Source organism: Miniopterus natalensis, chromosome 10, assembly GCF_054644295.1.
Source record: "Miniopterus natalensis isolate mMinNat1 chromosome 10, mMinNat1.hap1, whole genome shotgun sequence".
NCBI classification, from domain to species: domain Eukaryota; kingdom Metazoa; phylum Chordata; class Mammalia; order Chiroptera; family Miniopteridae; genus Miniopterus; species Miniopterus natalensis.
Genome location: NC_142090.1, coordinates 22140811 through 22163876, shown reverse-complemented (window position 1 = coordinate 22163876; position 23066 = coordinate 22140811). Strand labels below are relative to the sequence as shown.

At 37.7% G+C, this 23066-nt stretch overlaps 1 protein-coding gene across 1 annotated transcript in view; it reads right to left on the bottom strand.

Annotated features, from left to right (window-relative positions):
• CADPS2 (calcium dependent secretion activator 2) overlaps window positions 1-23066 on the bottom strand; it is a 539314-nt gene that overhangs the window by 11590 nt on the left and 504658 nt on the right. Inside the window, exon 26 of the mRNA XM_016213343.2 lies at window positions 15653-15760. Coding sequence (XP_016068829.2) covers window positions 15653-15760 — 108 coding nt within the window. The remainder of the gene's footprint in view (window positions 1-15652; window positions 15761-23066) is intronic.

Here is a 23066-nt window from a genome sequence, read left to right as displayed (position 1 = left end):
ATGAGGTTATATTTGTCAGAGTAAAGGACATGATTAGAAACAATATAGCTTGTGATTCTTGTAAAAATGAAGGGAAAAGCCGAATTGCCATACTTTTTCTCTTCAAATGCAGCATAAATAATAGCTTTATTCTTCCAAAAAATGCAAGCCTAGAGTTCCAGAACTTCCTTACCTATTTGTTTTTTTAAACTTATTCATTTTGATGTTTGAATGAAGTTGTGACATACAAAAAATCAAACAAAGTGTAAATGAGGAAAGGATGAGATTTATAAAGAACTGTAAGATATAGTTATTCTTATTACTATTATCTTTATGAATTCCAATTATAAAGGCATCTGATTATTTATTTTTCATAATCCTCCATGGGTAGTTCAAGTGCACCAGTTAAAATTTCATTTAATTCTTACAACAACTTTGATGGATTGCTCTTATTATCCTCATTTTGCACATAGAAATTGAGCTTATGGGTAGAAAACTGAGTTTAGATGAAGCAGTTTATCCAAATTGATACAAGTGTAAGTGGCAGGATTAAGATTTTTATCTTATATCTAAGCTCCAGAGTCTGTGCTCATGATACTAGGCTATTCCATTTCTTTCTAGAAAACAGTTTGCTCAGTTAGTAAAATCTCTGACTCTTTAAGGGTTGGTTGAGGCTTCTAGCAGACAACTGAGAAAACAACTCTATCGTTCCTGGTGGCTCCTGCTAGTCAGGCTAACCCAGGCTTGTGAAGCAAACAGGAGATACCTATTGTCAAGTATTACATTTCCTTACAGGGTAACCCAACCTACATTTCCAAAGATATCTGTAAACCCAATAATGCAGTATGCAATGTAAATAAATTATTTAAATTTATTATTTAAATAAATTATTTAAATAAATTATTTAAATTACCCTGTTAGGATAACCAACCAAATGGCTCTTAAGCTATACATCTCTCACATGTCCCCTTAAGACATGTTAAAGTCCCACACAGCCAATGCTTAGGAATGCCAGAAAGGATTTTTTTTCACTGTAACAAAACAAAGCAATGTGGACAAAGGTCCTTGGTTCATTCAAAAGGGGACTCAGTCTATATTTGTAGCTTTCTTCTTTTTATAAAACACAGAACAGAGAAGTATTTGATTCATGTCTTTTTCCCCCCATGTCCAATAGCCTCACATTCAGAGTGATTTGTAGTTTTAAAAACTCTACCAGGAAGTCTATGAAGGAGAGTTCATAAGTACACTGATGTCTGTTAAGAAAGAGAAAATGTAAAAAGAGCTAACATGGGAGGTTTGGCACACAGTAGGTATCTAATAAATGCTTGTTAAATGCTGGAAAAACTTTCCTACTCTTGAAGTTCAATACTTTTTTTAAAAATACTTTCTCTTTTAAAAAATGTCTCAATGTAATAACCAAGGTATTTCCAGATGAATTAGAACCTTTTCAGTTACAGAGCAAGTTACAGAACAGAGTAAGTTCCATAATTTGGGAGTCTCACAAGCTCTTTTCCATTTGCAACTATGTCATTAATATAAACTTCATTCCGAAATGTCCTGACAGTAATGTTATTACACCAGCCTACCTTTCTCCACACTACGCAGGGGACTAAAATCAATATTGCTCTTATTATTCATCATCATCAAGCAGCCAAGTGCTCCTGTGCATTTATTCTGTGGTTCTTTTCCTGGTGTTAAAAAGGCTAGTGATTATAAAGTGAAAATTTCAGATAATCAGTTGTTATGAAATGATGGGGTGCACACTAGTTTGACGAATCTTTTGACTAAAATGAACTCAGGGTTATATGGTGTATATACCAGTTTGGGGCACAGGCATAGTCTATGAATAGTTCATTGGGGCACTATAACCTTTTCATATAGTTGAATGGTTCATTTTGAGTACTAGAGATAAAATTTTGGTTAATATTGCATTTAAATAAATAATGTAGGATATCTGGGTAGAAATAAATTAGACTCCAGGAACTGTGACTAAATGGCACAGGTTTGTTTTGAGATAATACCTAGGTATGAGAATTAGCTATTAGCAGGTCTTTCTGCTTCAGTCTTATAAAAAATGGGGGACAATCATTCCAAAATTAGTTTTCGAGAGTGCTGTAAGGACTGGGTCTGCCTCCGACTCAGTGCACTCCCATGGGAACCAGTCTCAGAAAACTGAATGACCTGCTACTCTGCTGGATGCTGGGTTTCTGGAGCAGTCCCGTCTCAACGTTTATCCGCACGTATGTTTCCCTGGCCAGATCACGTTGCCCTTTAAGACTCAGTTAACTATTATTTCTGCTATGAAGTCAATACTATCTTTTACTAGGTAGAATTAGCTGCTCCACAATTTTCTGCTCCTATAACTCAGTACAGGTGTCTATAAAACATTGCACAATGTACTACATGTCCACCTCAATGGGCTATGAGTATCTACAAGGCAGCAACGATTCTTATTTTTATCGATGCCTCCAGCCCTTACCAGAACGTCAGGCACACAGCATACACTGCATATTTGTTGAAGGACTGAATGCTTTTAAATATTTGGAAATATATATAAAGTGCTACATATGTAACAGTAGCAGGGCAGCTTTTCAATAAAAAAAGGACAGGAGAATGTGAGAGCCAGTTTACTTGTTGACTTAAATTATGTTTCATTAATAGAAAAGTAATTGAACAGATGTTAAAATTGTAGAAATCACCAAAAAGTAAACAACTGATTTTGACTAAAGAAATTTAACACAGGACTAAAACAGAGCTTTAAAGGTGACAGCCTAATTTCATTTAGGTGGTGAATTAAATAAGTAGAAATTACTATAAACTACTAACCCCACTTCTATGTCCTATATGAGTGTCACCATATATACACTTTCACCGAACAATATAATTACACTACCTGCTTAGATGTTGTGCTCAGGTGTTGCCTGACCCTCAGGCTGTGTCACACAGGCAGGCAGCGGCCTCTCCGGCAGATGTTCAGGGTACTGGCACCCATTCCTGGGGGCTGCCGGAAGCTCTGGGGCATATCTGGAGTACCACTGGCTGTGTTGCTTGTGTGTTTTTACCTCTAACTGACATGTTCTCATACCTTCTATATCTGTTAGCCTTGTGAGCTGTCTGGAGAAAGGGTAGAAAATATCATAGTGGTGGCATTGCTGACTTCAGTCTGAGGGAACAGTAGAGCTCTCCTGGGAGCTGGTGTGAGCCTGGTTTTTGAGCAAAGAACCCATAAAGGGTAGAGAGGGGAGGGTGTGCCCTTATCTCAGTCATGGTACTTGATACTGCAAACACGGGGGCAAGGCACAAATTCTGCGTTGGCCCTGACTTTTGGCAAGTTTCCAATCCACTTGCAACAGAAAGAAATAAACAAATTTCACAGGTAATCACTATAATCTATTTTGAAAGGGCACTGAATTTTATTTCTCCATCGTATACACATTTGGAAAAAAAAATCTCTTAATACCTACTTTCTAGATGAAACATTTTAATGTAGAAATTAACAACTTTTTCAAAAACCCCATCTGATCATCAGAATGTAAGCTCCCTTAGGGCAGAGACTTGGTCTATCTTGCTTCACATTATAGTCTCAGCCTCTAGCACAGTATGTGGACTTTAGAAAATGTCCAATAAATGCTGGTAGGATGAATAAATGATGAATAAGAGGGGTTTCAATTTCCTATTCTAATTAGAATCCTACTGAGCATTGTGACAGTGATTGATATCCTACTATGTGGGGCAAAACCAATGTCTAACCGTTTTTGTTTTTCTTTTAATGCCTAACCTTTTTATCCCAACATTCACCACCATTCCTTATACATAGTAATTGTATGATGAATTGGATTTGTTTTCTAGACCATGTGCATTCAAAAATCAACAGAATGATCATTCTACATTAATAAACATATCCATTGTAAGTGTGTAAGACAGGCAGTAACTGAGGGGAAAGTCAGCAAAAAGAGATGTGAACCACACTTATGAAGATTGGTAGAGCAACAGTGTGGGCAGTTACGTATTAGAAGGCCTAAAGAGTGATACGGCTGGAAAGAATCTTGTCCAGCCACATTCAAATGCTGCATCCTGTTCCTGACTCTAAGCCCTAAGCATGACAGAGGACACTTTGACAAGTTTCAAAGAACAGCCACAAAGATGATTAAAGGGCTAGAGAGGAGCCTATGAAGAGAAGTTAAACAAATAGGGATTATTTGTTCTGGATTAGATAAGTATGACAGGTGGCTTAACAGTCTTCACGTACAGGAAAGATTATTCCCTAGAGTATGCTGGCTACCTGCTTTTTGTGCTCCATTGAGAAGTAAAGGAGAAATGGGTTTAAAAAACAGCATGAAGAATTTAGGTGAGGCAGGGGTAGGACATTCTTTATTTTGAACAAAATATTTTGCCCAGATTAAGACAGCAACATTTAGATGGTCACTTATCTAGGGCTGAGCTGAGATCAAGAAATTGAGGGCTCTGTCTCAAGGTTACATGTTTATAATAGTGGTGATGGGGTTGCCATTGTGCTCACTTGTGAATGGTGGTGACAATGCTGCAGGGAAGGCTTGTAGAGGGGATGGCTGATAGAGAGGAGTTCAAAAAGTTCCAATAGCAAATGGCCTTCAAGCCATGTGTCACTTGCTTATGAAGTTAGGTTTGAAGAGAAGGAGAGTTGTAGCTATCAGTTCTATGAACACATCACAGTGGTCAAGTGATGGAGATGCTGGTCTCAGGGGAGCCTGTGCATTTTCACTAAGGTGCTATGGCCACTTGCAGTGCAAGCGTGCAAAGTCACCAAGGAAAAACAGGGCTTTGCACGGAGGAGCCAGAACTTCCAGACCATCTTAAATGTAAAAGCAGCACAAAATCAATATTAAATAACTTTTGAAATGCTCAATTTGTTCTAGTAATCATTTCAATTATATTTTATAAAATCAATAGAAAGAATATTCTAATTTCTTCAATGACTATTAAGTCCTTTTATTGGGTGGGTGCATGAATGTGAATGCACACTCAACGCATTGGTGTTTAGAAAAATATCTAGACGAAAATGAAAGTTTTCTCATTGTCCATTCCTCAGAGACAATTTTACCATTGCTAAGAGAGTTTAGGTGATCGACAATAATGTTCTTTTCCTATTCAAGTAGAAATCTCAGATCAGTTTGCATGTGAGATTTTCTTTCTTTCTTTTTTTTTTTTTTTTAAATCCTAAGCGCCATTAAAGGTGAGTTAAGGCTCTAGTGGAAATCTAAAGAGCATCAGTAAATCTGAGCACTGCTCAGCTTTTGAACTGCTTTTCTTCTTCTCAGTTCTTTTAAATGGTTTTCTATGGCAGGAACATTTTTCTTAATTAGTCACAGCTAATTAGTGTTCTGGCATAGACAAGTAATCAGAAATGTCAGAGCTGCAAGGCTACATCTCCCTAATCCTTTGATAATAATTTAGCCTCCTGGGAGGGCCCCAAGCTGTGGTAAGTAGTGACTGACAATAAGGCAAAATTAGGTGGGCAGCAGACCATTAGGATAGAAAAATAAAAAGCACTACCCAATCCTGCTGAGCACCATCAGGCAACTAACTGCACTGCCAGATGAGGTGCCTGTTTAAGCCTGTGTTGTTAATTAGCTGATTCTACCAGACCTGCCACATATGTCCAGGTGCCTCATGCAAGGATGTGTATTTCTGGGAATGTGCCAAATGACAATTGTGTTCCATGATCACATTTCAAGAATATAAGTAAGAAGGCCACGTATTTCTTGAAGATCTTTTTGAATTATCAAAGAAATAAAATCAACAAGCTACAATGCATTTTCTTGTTGAGTTTCTTTTAGGCAATTAGCTATGCTTATCTCAAGTTTCTCAGGTTTTAATTCACCAACAGCTCAGATTCAAATGGGGGCCTCTGACTGCTCTCAGCCCCGTCTGGACTTGCCAAAGCTATTTTGGCACACACCACACATCAAAATAGATCCTTTAAATAAAAAATTCTTACACTTACAAATAATAACTTAACATTAAAATAAGGATTATTAACTAAAATGAGCCAGACAGCTATAATTTGAGAGCAGAGGTTTAAAAGGCAAATAAACTTTGAGGGGGAAAAAATAGCGAAGGAGCAAGCTCTGTGTGGCATTTACTGAGGCAGACAAGACAATATACAGAAGAAGCTTGACTATGACTATCTTAAAAGAGGCCAAACAACTTCAGTGTGGGTCCAAATACTGTAGGTAAAACAAAGCAGGAATATATACAATTAAGAAAAAAAAAACACACTGGAAAATAATGTGTTAAAGCAGCTCAACAACACAGTGTTAAAACATGTGAGATCTGAAAGGAATGAAATGCTGCTCCTAGAACAGATATCAAAGAGAGTCAAACTTTTTTATGTCTTTAGTACACAGTGAGGCACCAGGGTACACAACATAACATGGTTAGAAATAAGTGATCTCAAACAGCCTTGAGTACATCACTGAACATATATCATCTACCTCTTTCTACTGATAGAAAAGAAACATAATACTTATGCTGTGTAACTGATATTTACATGTAATTTTGAGTGTTGATAGGAAAATCATGGTTGGGCATAATGGGCCCACAGTTAATGTTTCACATTTGAATTCTTTCTATTTTTATTTTTTAAATTTTTTATTATTATTATTTAAAAAAACCCATGTCTTTATTGATTTCAGAGAGAGGAAGGGAGAGGGAGAGAGAGAGATAGAAACATCAATGATGGGAGTCATTAATTGGCTGCCTCCTGCACAGCCCCAGCTGGGGATCGAGCCTGCAACCTGGGCCTGTGCCTTGACCAGGAATCGAACCTCGATCTCCTGGATCCTAGGTCAATGCTCAACCTCTGAGGCACGCCTGGCCGGGCTTGAATTATTTTTATATAGAGACAAAACCAAAAAGAAAATACTCTGCAGTGAGAATACATATTAATTTATGCAGTCTATATAAAAACTTTTCAGTTATTTAAGAGTGAAAGTGCACTGAAAGGAGAACTGTTATTTTTAAATTGACATTCTTATATAAGAGACTAGATCTATAATATAACAGAATTTATGAAATGTAAGAAGGCAAAGAAGTCATTAGACTTAATGGGTTTTAGCCTGCCTTCCTAATAAAGAGCCTAATTATATATACAGAAATTCATTCAAAGCATATGACTGAAAAAGTGGATGGACAGTTCTAAACACACTCTCCCAGGGTATTATGCAAAGAGTTTTATCTAGCAGTCATTCTTACTCATGCTCTGCTGACTTCCACTATTCTTGGGAAATCAACATGACAATAAACCCAATTTTTAAATAACCCAAGAATAGTAATGTTGATCTTACCGAGGTTAAATGAGTTCTCAAAAAATTTGGGCATTAGTGTGAAATGCTAAACTCAAAAATTCTGAGCACTTCCCCCCTTTCTTATTTGGAAGTGCAAAATTAGTATTTTTAAGAAATACACTTACTTGTAATAAGGCCCCCCTTTTATCTTACTGTATCTTAAAATGGCTACTGAACTTATTTATATAGTTGAGGTCAATTTTACTTAAATGTTTAATTTAGGTTTTCTTTACTGAAAAGAATTCTTTTCAAAGAAACTTCTGAGAAATCAATCCTTATAAAACACTATTTGGATGAATGTAACTGATTAACTATCATGTAAAGAATTACTTTTAATTATACAAAACATTGTAACAGTTTTTTTAAAATGTCTTTGAGATGAAACTCAACAATTAAATATTTAATCAGTTTATAACACAAGAGAATGTTTAATCTGCATGATTTGCCAATTAAATACTGCACCCTGATGTGTCTTCAGCAACATGAGGGCTAAAACAAAATTGTTTCCAAGGGACTCAAGGTGGGTGATGCCCAATAAATGGACAAAGGTTTAGGGTGGCAGGTTTGTTGCACGTTAGTCAACCCCTCGGTGTTGTAATATTCTTGGACATTAGGAAATGACCGCAGAGGGTGCTCTCCCAGCAATTACTATACATGTCAATTTTGACTTGTAAAACATCACCACTTTCCAACCAGAGATCCAAAGCTCTCAAGGAATGTTACCAGCACTTCCTGACACGTGTGCACCTGTGGCTGACACCGTGTGAAATCTGAGTGTGTGGGAAGAAACACTATAGTAGGCATTAAGGATGGAATGTAAGAATTAGAAAACCTTTGGCATACTTTTATATTGGGATTAGACAAATTATAGATGGTTTGAATTTGATAAAAAATTTAAAAAGACTACAATAAACCCTCAATTTTGTGGACCTCGATTTCACAGCCATCGCTCGAATTTAACGGACAAATTTCCAGTCCATATGTCACATGTGAAAATGAACACCGTGTTAATTTTAAAATGCTCTTAACAAAGATGTGCTTATAATTAAATTAACAGGGCCCTGGTCGGTGTGGCTCGGTTGGTTGGGCATTGTCCTGTGCATGGAAAGATCGCTGGTTTGATTCCTGGTAAGGGCACATGCCTGGTTTGCAGCTGGATCCCCGGTTGGGGGCGCACAGGAGGTAGTGGATCTATGTTTTGCTCTTACATTGATGTTTTTTTCTTTTTCTCTCCCTCTACCTTCCTCTCTCTGAAAATATTAATTTAAAAAAATATTTTTTTAAAATAAGGAGAGACTGTTTCACAGTCTTATTTAAAATAAATAAATAATTAACAGGTTACTTTTTGTTATTAATTCACTGTTATGTTTAACAAATTTTAGTGCCTAGGCCACATGTGGGAAAAAACACTGTAGTAATTTTGCCAACATAAGTAAATAGTACATATCTACAACTACCGTCTACATATTTAATTCCAAGAGCCACTGCTCCTAAACAATTTTTGGCGAATGATTAGCACGTGATCACACAGCATTGAGGGAGGGGTAACTGGTTCTATTGTTCCGTAGTGTGACTCTCTGCAGCAGTTTTAACGCCGATGTGAGCCGATGTTCCCACATGCACTAAGCCACAAATCAGCCATGGGCATTTGTTTACTGGCAGTGACTGGTGAGTGCACGCATTTAAATTTAAAATTACACTAATACATATAGAAAACTCTTCTGTGCAATCCATTTGTTTATATGTTCTTAATTTTAATTACAAAAATGTGTTTACATAGTAAAAACAGGTAAGCAAACTAATTTGCCAATTATTTAACACATATTCAGAAAACCGACTTTATTATGTAACGGACTTTTGGCTTTAACAGACACCTCTCCCCAGAATTAGTCTGTTATATTGAGGTTTTACTGTTCTGACAATGACATTTTATAGTAAAAGAAAAAGGGCACTGGGGTAAGGGAGATTGCCTATAAAACAGGATAACCTTATGGTGAATCCATTATCTCTCCTATTACAGAATTTAATTTATGACTTCTCTTACTCAGAGAAGATGCATTTTTTTAAATTGAAAAAGTAAATTTAACATGCAAGTTTTAAACTTAGCATGTGTACCAATAACTACTACAGAGGCGAAGACAGTCTCTGTTTAAAATATTCTGATCACTCAGAAAAGCTTAGCATGAATACAGAATATATGAGTTCCAACTATTTTCCGAATTTGGGATTCAGAACCATGGTGGTAGACACATAAAATGTCATACAACATGGATATTTTTTATATAGAGACCTTTTGCTACCTTCTTATGCACTGCACTTGCTATTGTTTGTGTGGGATACCCTGGTTTCACCTGGTCATGACAGAAAAACTTAAGAATTGCTACTCTAGCCCTGGCCTGGTGGCTCAGTTGGTTGGCGAGTCATCCCATGAAACAAAAGGTTTTCGGTTCGATTGCCAGTCATGGGAGGCAACTGATCCCGATCGATGTTTCTCTTTCACCTCGATGTTCCTCTCTCTCTCAAATCAATAAACATATCCTCGTGTGAGACTAAAAAAAGCCAAAAAATAAAAAAAGACTTGCTAATCTGGGGTGCAAGACTCAGCATGCAGCCAACAGGGTGATTTCAGCCATTTCTAAAATTCGAACTAATTTAATTTAGATTATTTAAAATCTGGAAGGGAATTTCGGAAACCATCTGAAGTTCTAGATCAACATTTTCAGTTCATGTGTACTAACAATACTGAGCCTTAAACAGGTGACATAACTTCTTAAAGCTCACTCAGATGATAATGGCAGAACTGTGGCTGAAACTCAGGTTTCTGTTTCTGGCTCAGCCCTCTTTCCACAACACTGTTTCACCATTTCTGATTTTGTAAGTATGAATTATGGAAGAGATAGTATGGACTTTGGAACCAGAGGGACGCAATTTCAGTCTGATTCAACACTTAAGTCACTTATCTTCTCTGAATGGGAGATTCCTTAGGAAACTAGGATAAAATGGGATGATGGCATCTAGCCTAGAGGTTGGAAATGATGCTATAGGTAAAGCACCTAGCATGTGTACATGGAGGTACCCCAGGAATGGCAGTGGTGACAGCTAAGGCTATTACTTTTTTTAAAAAAAATGTATCTTTATTGTTTAAAGTATTACAGGTATCTCATTTTCCCCCCATTGACCTCTCCACCTTCCACCCCCTCCCCAGGTCTTCACCCCATTACTGTCTGTGTCCATGGCTTATGCATATATGCATATAACTTCTTTGGTTAATCTCTTCCCACACCCCTTCCCTCTTCCCTCTGAGATCTGACTGTCGCATGCTTCAATGACTCTGGGTCTGTTTTGTCTGTCAGATTCTTTTGTTCATTAGTTTCTTCTTAAAGAAGACCCTTCAACATTTCATATAGCACTGTTCTAGTGGCGATGAATCCTTTAGTTTTTTCTTTTCTGTGAAGCTCTTTATTTGACCTTCAATTCTAAATGATAGCTTTGCTGGGTAATCTTGGTTGTAGGTTCTTGCTTTTTCATCACTTTGAATATTTCTTGCCACTCCCTTCTAGCCTGCAATGTTTCTGTTGAGAAATCAGCTGACAGTTATGGGTGCTCCCTTGTAGGTAACTAACTGCTTTTCTCTTGCCGCTTTTAAGATTCTCTCTTTGTCTTTAACCTTAGGCATTTTAATTATGATGTGTCTTGCTGTGAGCCTCTTTGGGTTCCTCCTGTTTGGGACTCTCTGTGCTTCCTGGACTTGAAAGTCTATTTCTTTCACCAGGTAGGGGAAGTTTTCTGTCATTATTTTTTCAAATAGGTTTTCAATTTCTTGCTCTCTTTCTTCTCCTTCTGGTTTCCCAATATTATGAATGTTGGGCCTCTTGAAGTTGTCCCAGAGGCTCTTTACACTATCTTTATATTTCTGGATTCTTTTTTCTTTTTGCTTTTCTGGTTGGGTGATTTTTGTTTCCTCATGTTCCAAATTGCTGGTTTGATTCACAGGGTCCTCTAATGTCGATTCCCTGTAAGTTATTCTTCATTTCAGTTTGTGTAGCCTTCCTTTCTGATTAGTACTTTATTATGCCATTGATCATATCACTAGTTTCCTTAACAGTCTGACTAAGATCCGTGAGCATCCTTATAACCATTATTTTGAACTCTGTATCTAGTAGCTTGCTTGGCTCTATTTCATTTAGTTTCTTTTCTGGAGATTTCTTCTGTTCTTTCCTTTGTGACGTTTCTTTTTCTCCACATTTTGGCTGCTTCCAAGTGTTTGTTTCTATGTATTAGGTAGAGCCGCTATGTCTCCTGGAATTTGTAGAGTGGTTTTGTGTAGTAGGTGTCCTGTAGGGTCCAGTGGCTCAGCCTCCCCAGTCACCTGAGCTGGGCCTTCTAGGTGCTCTCCTGGGTGGGCTGTGTGCTCTGTACTGTTGTAGTTGAGCCTTGGTTGCTGTTGGTGGCACTGGGAGGAAGTGAGCCCCAGGCCAATCGGCTGTGATGACCAGCTGCAGTTACAGCTGAAGAGCTGCTGTGCTGGAGACAACCCTATGGAGCAGGATTTACTTCAGTGGGCCTTTGTTGTTCATCAAGTATGCCCCTTGAGTGTGTCACTTGTGGATGTGGTAGGGTTATAATCCAGCATGGTTCAAGTCTAACCACCAGGTGCACTGTCTCTGAGGCCTCCTGGGAGGTGCAAAATCAGACTCTGCCTATGCCTTGCCCAGCGCCACCCAGCATGAGCTACATAGCAAACCGTAGTTGGCTGCTACTTGTGCTGGGCTTGGAGGTGTCCAGGAGAGGCCAAGCTTTGAACCAATGCCGTCTGCCACTAGTGCCAGGCCTGGGGCCACTTATTGAGAGGTATGGAGCATGCTGAAGCCAGCTGCTGCTTGTTTGAGAGATTTTAGGAAAGTCCTAAGCATGAGGCTCGAAAGGCCACTTGCACAGAAAAGTCACTGGAAATGGCCTGGATGAGCCTGCAGGTGGGGAGGGGCGGGGCCTCCTGGATTCATGGGGCTGGGCCAAAGGTGTCAGGTGCTTTCAACTCAAATATGGCACCTGCCTGCCAGCTGTGTTCGGGGAGGACTCCCCAAAGGAGCAATGGCCTCTGCCAGCCCTTCTGTCTGAGAGGAAGCCCCCCCTCCACCTCTCGCCCCAATTTCAGGCAGTTAGTTCCTCCCCAATGTCCCCGGTCCTTTCAAGCTGCTGCCTGGCTCTGGGCTCAGAGGGATCGCATCTGAGTGAGTCTGTGTGTGGGCCCTTTAAGGGGAGAGCCTGGGGCTCCCGCAGCCTCTGTGACCCTCAGGGACAGTCTCCGCTGGTTTCACAACCTGAAGTTGTGGGGACGTCTCTTCCCAGCCCTGGAGCCCTGGGCTGGGGGCCTGCTGTGGGGCTGGGACCCCTGGCTCCTCCAGGAAACTTCCGCCACCGAGATTCCCTTCTGGTTTACCCACGGCACCGGGTGTGGGCCCTTGGCCACGTCTCTGTGATCCAGCCCTGATTGGCCTGCCTCTCCACCCCTCTGACGGCCTCGGTGCTTCTTCAGCTCCCTGGTTGTAGGGCTTCTGTTCAGCCGGATTTCAGGAGGCTCTGAGTGATGGTGGTTCTGGATTTTAGCTGTAATTTTGATATGGATGCGGGAGGCGGTGGGTACCACGGTTACCTGCGTGGCCATCTCATCTCTACTTTTTGATAATTTGAAAAGATTAGGGATGTACCTTAACTGAAGCTGGTTCCTTCTATTAACAGCACAGGTCTACCATAAGTTATTTATACTTTTTTGAAGTTATTTCTGTTTTAAACAAAAGTGTTGTATAAGTTTAACCACTTATGGAGTGAAGTAGTATGCCTTAATATTTGTCCTATTATTAACTTTTTTGATCTTCAAAGGATACTTTTAGTTTTAACATCTCAAGATTTGGGGGGAGGGGTGTGGGCGTGTGTGGGTGCACGCGCACACATGTGTGCACACTTGAGGAGCAGCACCACATTTTCCCCTGTATCTGAAGTTACAAGGCTTCATTTTCTTATGTACTCAGAAAGTACTTTAATTAGAATATCAAAAGTTTGTCATGATGCCTGAATAAAATTGTCCTCTTCAATCTTTTATCTATAATAGACTAAGGTTGCTAACAGTGTTTATAGGGTCATTATTTTCAACTGTTTCTTGACACTTAACAATATTATTTTAAGCTCCAGCCAGTGGATTTCCAATAATTATATAATGTCTCCCAGTAATGATCTGTTGCTTAAGATACACATTCTACATTACCTTTCAACACATACTTGATAACCTCTCATTTACTAACTGTAATTGAGGCAAATTCAGTCTTGGCTAATTAGAGGCTCTTAGGACCCCCTTATACATGCTATTCTTGATGACATATCAATAGAATTAGATTAGAGTCTGCTTTTTATTTTTAATTACAATAATGAAGATGTGGAACTTAGAAATATTAGAATGTTTAAGGACATTGAACTATTTTACAAATAACAAGTCCAATGTTCTATGGCGGATATGCAAAATGAGAAACCTTCACAACCAAAACAGAATGGTTGCTTGTTACGGATTCCTTTTAGAAGCTAACCCACAGCTATGTCAGATGTTTAGGCATTGAAAGCAAAGCATATATAACTGGAACAATTAAACTAGCACATAATTTTAATGCTAGCCTCCTTGTATCCACTTTAGTTGGTTTCATTTGTTATTGTTACTACACAAAAAGTCTTGAAGAGAAGTTTGGTGCATAAAGTGGAGTTGAAGTGGGGGATATCTTTATAGAGAAAAAATTCTATCTCTGTTATGAACTGATAGCAAGCTTTGCAATAAATAGCTCACCAAGACAAAAAATTGAAGATGTTAAGAACACACACACACACACACACACACCCACACACACACACCCACACACACACACACCCCTACCCACAGTGGCCTATTTCCAGGACAACTCTACGTTTCTTCACCACAGCATATGTGCGTTAGCTATACTAAAAAGAATCACATCAATTCAACTTTCTGTTTCTGTTCAACATTTTTGGAAATTACCACATAAGCAAAAAAGGAGAACTTGGAAATGAAACATATGTTTGTAAATTCAAAGAAATACCAAATGGAAGCAGAAGTTGCTAATATGGTTTCAGTATTTTGTAAAAAAGCCAGCTGGATGGATGATAATTTTTTTTACCCCTGCAGGGCATCAAAGCTTTTAGGAAATCATTCTTTTCACACATATTAACACTTAGATTATTAAAACAGATGATACTTTTATTGTAAAACAGCCTGGGCACAGGCTAGAAACATAAAGCATGAAAGGTAAGACTCATTTTGACCACCCAATCTGACAAACAGAAACTCTGACGTGACAGACCATGGCGGAGACAATGACGTAGCAGGACCTGTCATGCCATAGCTGAAGTGTCAACACGAAGCCCGTGAACTGCTGTTATGAAAACATTTGCAGTAACTTGCATAATTAAATGAAACTGCAGAAAAGGCTTTCTAAAATGCAGAGATGTACATAAATAAATACAGTTGAAAGCGAACATTACATTTCAGGATCAGCCTTGTGGTGAATTACACAGTTATGTCACAAGCAAAGTACCATTTCCTTTGAACTGACTGTTAATAATTACAAATGAATGACAACATTGTTACTGAAATGGACTGCTCTCTTAGTCTCCTTTACAGTTACTTAAGAAATGACTTGATGATCATGGTATCTAAAGTCACAATCCCGCATTTCTAAGAGTTGCTGTGCCTAAATGAAGACCTTCATACTGACAAAACTGCCGGATTATATGTGTTAGCATACACCAGTACTGTAAATCAAGATAGAAATGTTCAATAACAGCAGAGTGGCAGATATTTGACGCTACCGCAGCTTATTTCTTTGCTTAACTGAAGAGTATTTTATGGACTTAAAACAACTTTAACCGCAGGGGCCACGTCCATTGCAATCGGATTCTGTTTGCAGAATGCTGGGGAGGCCAGGGAAATGATGCTGTACACAGTGGTGAACCGACTGTCATCTCGCTCGTTAAAATTAACCTCAGAAGGCTTTTGAGACTCTCATTCTAACAGTGACAGTTTTCATGTACAAAGAGAAGCCAATTAAGGTTTCTGTCAGCAGTCACAGAAATAACGCTATCAACTATATTAGCAGCATAGAAGAAAAAAGACCAAAAAAGGAGAGTCTGCTTTGCAAACACATCGGATGCAACTATTTCCTTTACAGTATCTACAATGCAGAGTAGTATCTACAATTTCCTTTACAGTATCTACAATGCAGAGTAGTATCTACAATTTCCTTTACAGTATCTACAATGCCAACATACCTTGCAGGGTAGTTACTTACATCAAACAACTTTTCTACATACATTTCTTCATTGACCTTTTCTCGAAGAATATCCTGATTTTGCCGAACAAACATAATATAGGTGTCTGACAGATCCATCCCTGGTTTCTGTTGTGAGGGAAAAACATGGTGAATAAAACAATATTAGCTCTCGATTGTAAAAATGTTTAATCACAACCTTGGAAAATCATTCACTATGTCATTTCAGAAATTGGTCTAGATCATATGCTCAAGCCCAAACTAACAATGAGCACCTTCAGTAAATTCCAGAATTAAAGTAAGTAAAAGTTTATCATTGATGTCTGTAACTTGAGGTCACAGTTATATGTAGTTGTATACTAGATATATATATTTTAAGAAATGGCTATTTTGAGCCCAAGCTGAGTGGCTCCATTGGTTGGAGCATCATCCTATACACCAAAAAGACTGGGGGTTCGATCCCCTGTCAGGGCACATACCTAGGTTTGATCCCCAGTTGGGCATATATAAGAGGAAACTGATCAGTGTTTCTCTCTTACATCAGTGTTTCTCTCTCTCTCCTTTCCTCCTTTTTAAAAAATCAATAAAAACATAACCTTGGGTGAAAAATTTAAAAATTTGGTATCTTGAAAGGTCAATATGCCAAGTAGTATAAATGAATAAATTTTTCAAAAAATTCCCACATGCAATAATCATTTCCTAATTTCAAATACAATGTGCTTTCCATTGTCTCTGGCAGGTTCATCCAGGTTTAGTATATATATTAAAAACAAATATGTTAGCTTTCCTTGGTTGCCTTCCTCAACCACTATGGGTACTCAAGGAATACAAAATACATTTTCTTACTAACCTGAATAAAACACTACTAGGAAGATATTGGGGGGAAAAACATTTAATATATTACAAAATGAAACATAAAGCAACATTTTGTGACTTATCTATTGCTTCTATTCATTTACATGTATCAACACTATCTCAAGGATTTATTTTATTTTAGAAATGTAATAAGAGTATTGATGTAGAGCCAAAAATGTGGATTAGATAACTTTCCAAAATTACTTAACATTTGGTGTTTTCTAATGTTAGAGGAGATAGGGAAGTTAATATGAGTCCTCCTTGCTATAAAATCAGTACTAGGAAGGGACAAAAACCTAAACAGCTCCTAAAGAGTTTTCCTTCTAGACTTATCTTTAGTTCTTTCTTGAGTTTCATATAGCTGAACTAGTTAATAAGATGTTTATTTGTATGCTCTACACCTGGGGTTGAGGCATAACCTATATTGATTGATTTATTCGATTAGAATATTGCATTAATAACTAAATTATGGAACTGATCCCAAATAAGTTAGCCTTGCATCATTTCATAGCCACAGAATGCACTTATAACCTCTATCAACAAACTCATTTTGCAAAAGTAAGTATTGCAAGGAAAGTAGGTGAAAGAGGGTATGGATGATTTAACTGATACATAATATTCAGTAAGGATTTAGCTATTAAACATTAATAAATGATCCACATGCTGTGGAAAAATGACTCAAGGTATACATCTGAGTGATGCTACGGCGGTTGGTAGTGCCTTTTCCTTAAATGAAGGTAAGTTCTTACCACTTTTTTTTTGGTGGTGGGGGGGGGAGTATATATTATATACAACGATAAAACTCCCCTTCTCTTAACCAGTGGACATTATAGGAAATGAGCATATTTCATTAACAAAAATTTGATTTTTTGATAACAAAGTTATTTCTCCATAATGAGCATTACAGCAAGTTTTTACTGCTCTTATGTTCAGCCTAAGGGGAAATATATACCACATAGATTCAAAGATCCTTTCAAACATAAACCTGGCATAACAAAATTAGTTTTCGGTTATAATTTGAAATAACTATTTATATAAAAATCTTCACTGGCCTTTTCTTCAAGAGTTTCTATTGACAATGTAGGTAATATATTCCAAACATAATGGAGGCAACTTACCAAATTCATTCCTTCTCTATTTTTCTGCACAATTCTCATAAGCAATGTTTGAAAGTTGAAATAACTACCAGGACAATCAAGAGAAACCTAGATTGCTCTCTTTGGTGGGTGTGGGGGTGTTTATACATCAGCTTTTCCAGTGAAGAGGCAGGTGATTTGTACAAAGATTACTAATTGCTATTAAATATGTAAGGAAACTAATCCATGAGTGTTTCTGTCCATGACCTCAAACTTCGTCAAAACACCAAAAATGAGAAAATTCAGAAAACATACTGTTGTGGAATGAAAATGACATAAGAGCAATTTTCTATACATAACAACAAGTTAGCTCAGTGTCTGAGTTGCAGTCAGGTGCCTGGAGACAAAATGCTGTGATACATATAATACCAAGGCAGCTGGGCGTAGCCCTGCTAAAGTGGCAGTTAGAGAGCACACAGATAAGAGGCTTGCCTTCCCCACCATTTCTCCCCTCCCAAACACATTTTTATTTCTGCCTTTCAAAGGAAGAGTATGCTTAGAAGTTTAATGTAGTCAATCACTTCACCCACCAGACTCACTGGAAACTAAGTCACAGCCAAGAGGACTGGAGGGTACTGATGACTTTATTTTATTTTTAATATGTCCTTATTGATTTCAGAGAGAGGAAGGGAGAGGGAGAGAGAGAGATAGAAACATCAATGATGAGAGAGTCATTGATCGGCTACAGCCCATAACCCGGGCATGGGCCCTGACTGAGAATCCAACCCCGATCTCCTGGATCCTAGGTCGATGCTCAACCGCTGAGCCACGCCCGGCAGGGCAAGGATACTGCCTTTAAACACTCGCCATGGACTCTAAGGTATTTCTGTCTCCTTGATCACTTTCAACATAACATTAGACATCATGAAACATTGTCCAGGAGGAGTTTATCTTTTACTATCTAAAACTAACAAAAAATTTACAGCTTAAACCTAAAAGAAAACTAAATGCGGTTCCCTTTGGTGACCCAAAGCATACAATACAGAAATCTGTAAGCTGAGAAAATTCTACAACTTCCTAAGGAAATAAGAATCTCCGGTTGAGGGTATGAGGTAAAGCTAATTTTAAAGTTTATTTCAACAAACTGTTTCTATCTTTTTCTTTTTGAAATTACATTTTCTCCCCTTATGGCAAATTAAGATCCACTTGCCTGAAAACAAAACCTAGAATTCCTCCATTCCTCATTAGCATTATTTCTTCCTTTATCTTTGAGCTGTTTACCTAGTCTTGAAACTTTGACATCTGGGAATTTCACACCTAGTGAATATATTTTCATGTGGCTTGTGCATGAGACTATATTCATTAAAAGAACATACACAAGTAAGAGTGACTGCAACAGCTGGTGACATTTACCAATTAGAATTATAGTTCTTTAAAACACTTTATCCTTTCTTTGGTGTATGAAGGGTAATTATCTCTGATAAATTGCTGAAAAAGATGTAATTTTCCTTTTAAACAGTTTCTACTTATAGGACAAATGTGTTTGGATAGAAGGCATTATCGCTGGTTCAGTGCTCCTTCGTGCAAAGGCTGTGGCAGCAAAATTTACATGCTTTGGACGTCCCTGCATCTAATTCCATAATTATGTATTACCTTGCTCAGAAATGGGTCTGAGTTAAAAAACAAAAAAATAACTGAACACATTTTGTTGAGTTTTTGTTTTTGTGGGTAAAAATGAAAAGAAAGCACATGACTGTATCGCAGACCCAGAATATTGCTACAAAATCTGCTGCCAGGTGAGTGCCCAACAAACTTACCCACCAACCTTATCCAAGGAACAGTCCGTTAAACGTTAACAACTGTGGACTTGGATGTGTTTGCATCAAGAATTTTATAGAGAGCTATGTTTAGAAATCACTTCTATATTGGTAATTAAATTATAGTTTTTCCTAATGAATACCAGAAAATAACAATTAAAAACCATGTAGCAGGGACACTATGTATTAAATACGACTTAGAGTAAATGGCTTTTTTTCATACTCCTATTTGAACCTCTGAGAGCCTCAGTTCACTAAGCATTAACTTTTCCATCTAATAAACATTAGGGTAGTAGTTTCTAGATAAAATAGGAGTTCCTAAATGACTTCTAATTTGATTCAGAAAACAACAGAATTTGACTAATGAAGTTTTAATAAAAGGGCACAAAAAATTAGAAAAATTCCCCATGAGCCTAAAGAAATCAATAAATATCTAAGAAATGAAGTATAGTAAGGAAAGTGCCTCTGACACTGGCTGTGTAAGTAACAGAATACACCGGTGAGTGAATGAATTTAAGTAAGGGTGCAGACTCCAGCACATTTTTTTTTTCAACTGTTAATCACTAGTTAATCTAGTGAGGTGAACATGCTGTTTAAAAAAAAGAGAAAAAATCCTTGTTAATTATATGCTGTAAATGCTCTTACTTCCTGCTGCTACACCTAATCTCACAGGTGCAAGTCTTCGCTTTCCCCACTCATGGGTAGGTGAGTGCAATGCTGCCAGTCATTTTCACAGCAACAGATTTAAATACAGAAGAAGCCGCTTAACCTTCCAGTGGAGGTTAACAATACACAATGCAAACACTGTCATAGTATCTATTTAACAAGGAGACAAATTTTTAAATATACTATTCTAGTCTCAAAGACTAACTAACTAGAAGCTACAGTATAATTGACTTAAATTAAAAGTGCACTTCTCACAACCCAGAAAAGCTTGCCTTGAAGAAATAAGAGTGAAACTCTGAAATACTGATTTAGGATAATCTGCCTGCTTCATAAGTGAAATACCTCCATCTGGTCACTATTACCATTCGGAAAAAACAAATCTTGCAAGATTTAAAACAATAGCATGTCATCTCAATTTGAAATTGTCATAGGAACAATTTATATATTAGTCCAGCATTTCAGATTCAGAAACAGTCTATAATTGATCATTAAAGAACACAGGACATGATGCTACAAACACATAAGTTATTCTAGGTTTTGCTAAAAACAATATATTTTTTCTTTCACTAATATATTCTTTATTACTTTGACACTTATGGAACAATTTCTGTATTTTTATATGAGTGAAAATGTTCTCAAGGTTAAGCTTTTCAAGAGTATTTGGAGCAGTTTCGATTATATATTCTGTATAGTTTTCTATAAAGTTGAAAATTATATTTTATTCACACAGAAAGGCAAAAGGAAATACACAGAACTGAAGCCTTTAACTAGATTTATGACAACTTAAATGTTATATAAGCCCAGGAAGAGAAATAATTCATAAAGGGGGGGAAGGGACAAATGTAAACAGTGAAAAATTCACAAGGATGCAATGTTTTCAAGATTATTTAATAGTTTATTTTTTAAAACAATGAAAGAAAAATTTCTCATTGTTCTCTAGAAAAATTCCAAATTATTCAAGCAGTGAAGCAGCCACAGAATCACCTTTCTCTTTGTTAAATTTAGCAGTATTCAAAACTCCTTTAATTAACACTATTATGTATTTTGTCTCCAAATTGAGAAGAAATTTCTTAATTAAAGACACTGACATCAGATCCTTTGAAAACACCTTTGAGACCTGGGGCATGTAATGTGTGTGCTTTAAATGTGTCCATTTCATTCAGTCTCACATTTTCAAGGGAGAGGGCTTCTATGAGTTTAGAGTTCTTGCTCTGGATAAGGGTCTTCTGTCTGTGAGTATAGTCAGTAAAAAGCAGATTCCTACCATAATGCTATCTATGAGAGTATCTGAAACCAGAGTCTGCTATAATTAATTCTCCTATAACTTAGGCAGTCATATTGAATTCATTCTTAACATTCAAATGAATGCTTCACATGGTTTACTCTAAGTAGTGGCATAGTTTATGCATTCATAGATTTAAGCGTTAGTATGTTTAAACAGTTTTGTTGTATCACTTGGGGCAATCCTTCCAAAGAGGAGGTTATTTTAAATATTAAAAGGAATACTGGCCTGGCCCATGTGGCTCAGTTGGTTTAGCATCATCCTGTCCCCCAAAAGGCTGCCAGTTCAATTCCCAGTTAGGGCACATGCCCAGGTTGTGGGCTCAGTCCCTGATGTGTGTGTGTGTGTGTGGGGGGGTGTGTGCAGGAGGCAGCCGATTGATGTTCCGCCCTCACATCGATGCTTCTTTCTCTCCTCCTCTCCCCTTCTCTCTAAAAATCAATAAAAAATTCTTAAAAAAGAGAAATACTGAATGATAGCTTCAGGCATTAGCCTCCAACACTTAAGGAAAGAGGCAGGTTGATTTTCAACTGAGATTGAGGGGTTCAATTTTAATCTTTCTGTGCTTGTCCACTTGTGACTATGAGCATCTGGCATTTCTCTTGCTATTTCTGATATACAGTGAGGATCACTAACACCTCAGAGTTTAGAAATAGCTGCTGATACAGGAGCACGAATATGTGTATCACACATTAGCTTTATACTATTGTTTCATGAGTAATGGTTATATTAATGATGAAGGTATTAAATCTACCAGTTTATAATAATGTTCACTATCCTTTCTCTCATCTATCTACAGTTGTTACAATGTCAACTACAAAAATTGCACTGAGGATCTGAAGTGAAATTAAAATGCTGTAGGTATTCTTTCATTTGGCTTTTAAAATTTATATTGACTGGGATTGATATACTCAGTCCCAATTCGGAACCTTTCAGATTTTGGCTTCCGGGAGACTTGAGGGTGCTAGAATGTTAGGGTCCAGAGGCAGTTTATAGATTTACCTTATGTGTGAGAGAAGAGCCAAACATACAAAAAACAAAGGAATAAATGAGAAGCAAAAGGCTCAACTAGGAAGCACAATGCACAACTTCCCCCACTCCTGTAATGGTGAGATTCTTAATCTGGTCCTGGTGTGCACCACTCCCTCTCCAGGTGAATATGTTCCAGGGGGCAGGTGCTCCGCTCCCCATCTTCTGCCTGGCTCTCATTCTGATGTAAGGCACTGAGCATTCATGTGACCTTATCTAAGTAATAAACAATATCGGAAGCAAGAAAGCAAGGAAAGTAAGGAAAACACCGTTGTAATGAACTGACCAGCTGTACCTTTAAAAGTCACCATTAATATATGCAAGGTGCTTAATATTCTAAAATAAAAGGAAAATAAATAAAAAACAATCTAATATTTTTCACTCCGTGGAAGGAAAGTAATTTTTCTTTTGGAAGTGCTCACGTTCTGAAGAAGGGAAACTGCAGAGAAATGCATGGGAGCAAGAAGCTCTAGGTAGGAGCAATACCAACCCCATTTATTGCAATAGTGCTCTTCATTTACAAACTGCTTTCACGTTAATAGTCTCACTGAATCCTCCTAAGAACCTAGTGAGTGAGGCAGCAGAGGGATTATACTATTATCCTCACTGCACAGGTGGGAAAATGGAAGCCCATGGGACAGAGAACGAGTAGGGGTCAAAGATAGGACTTGAACTAAGATCCTGGCTCCACATCAAATCTGTACTGTAGA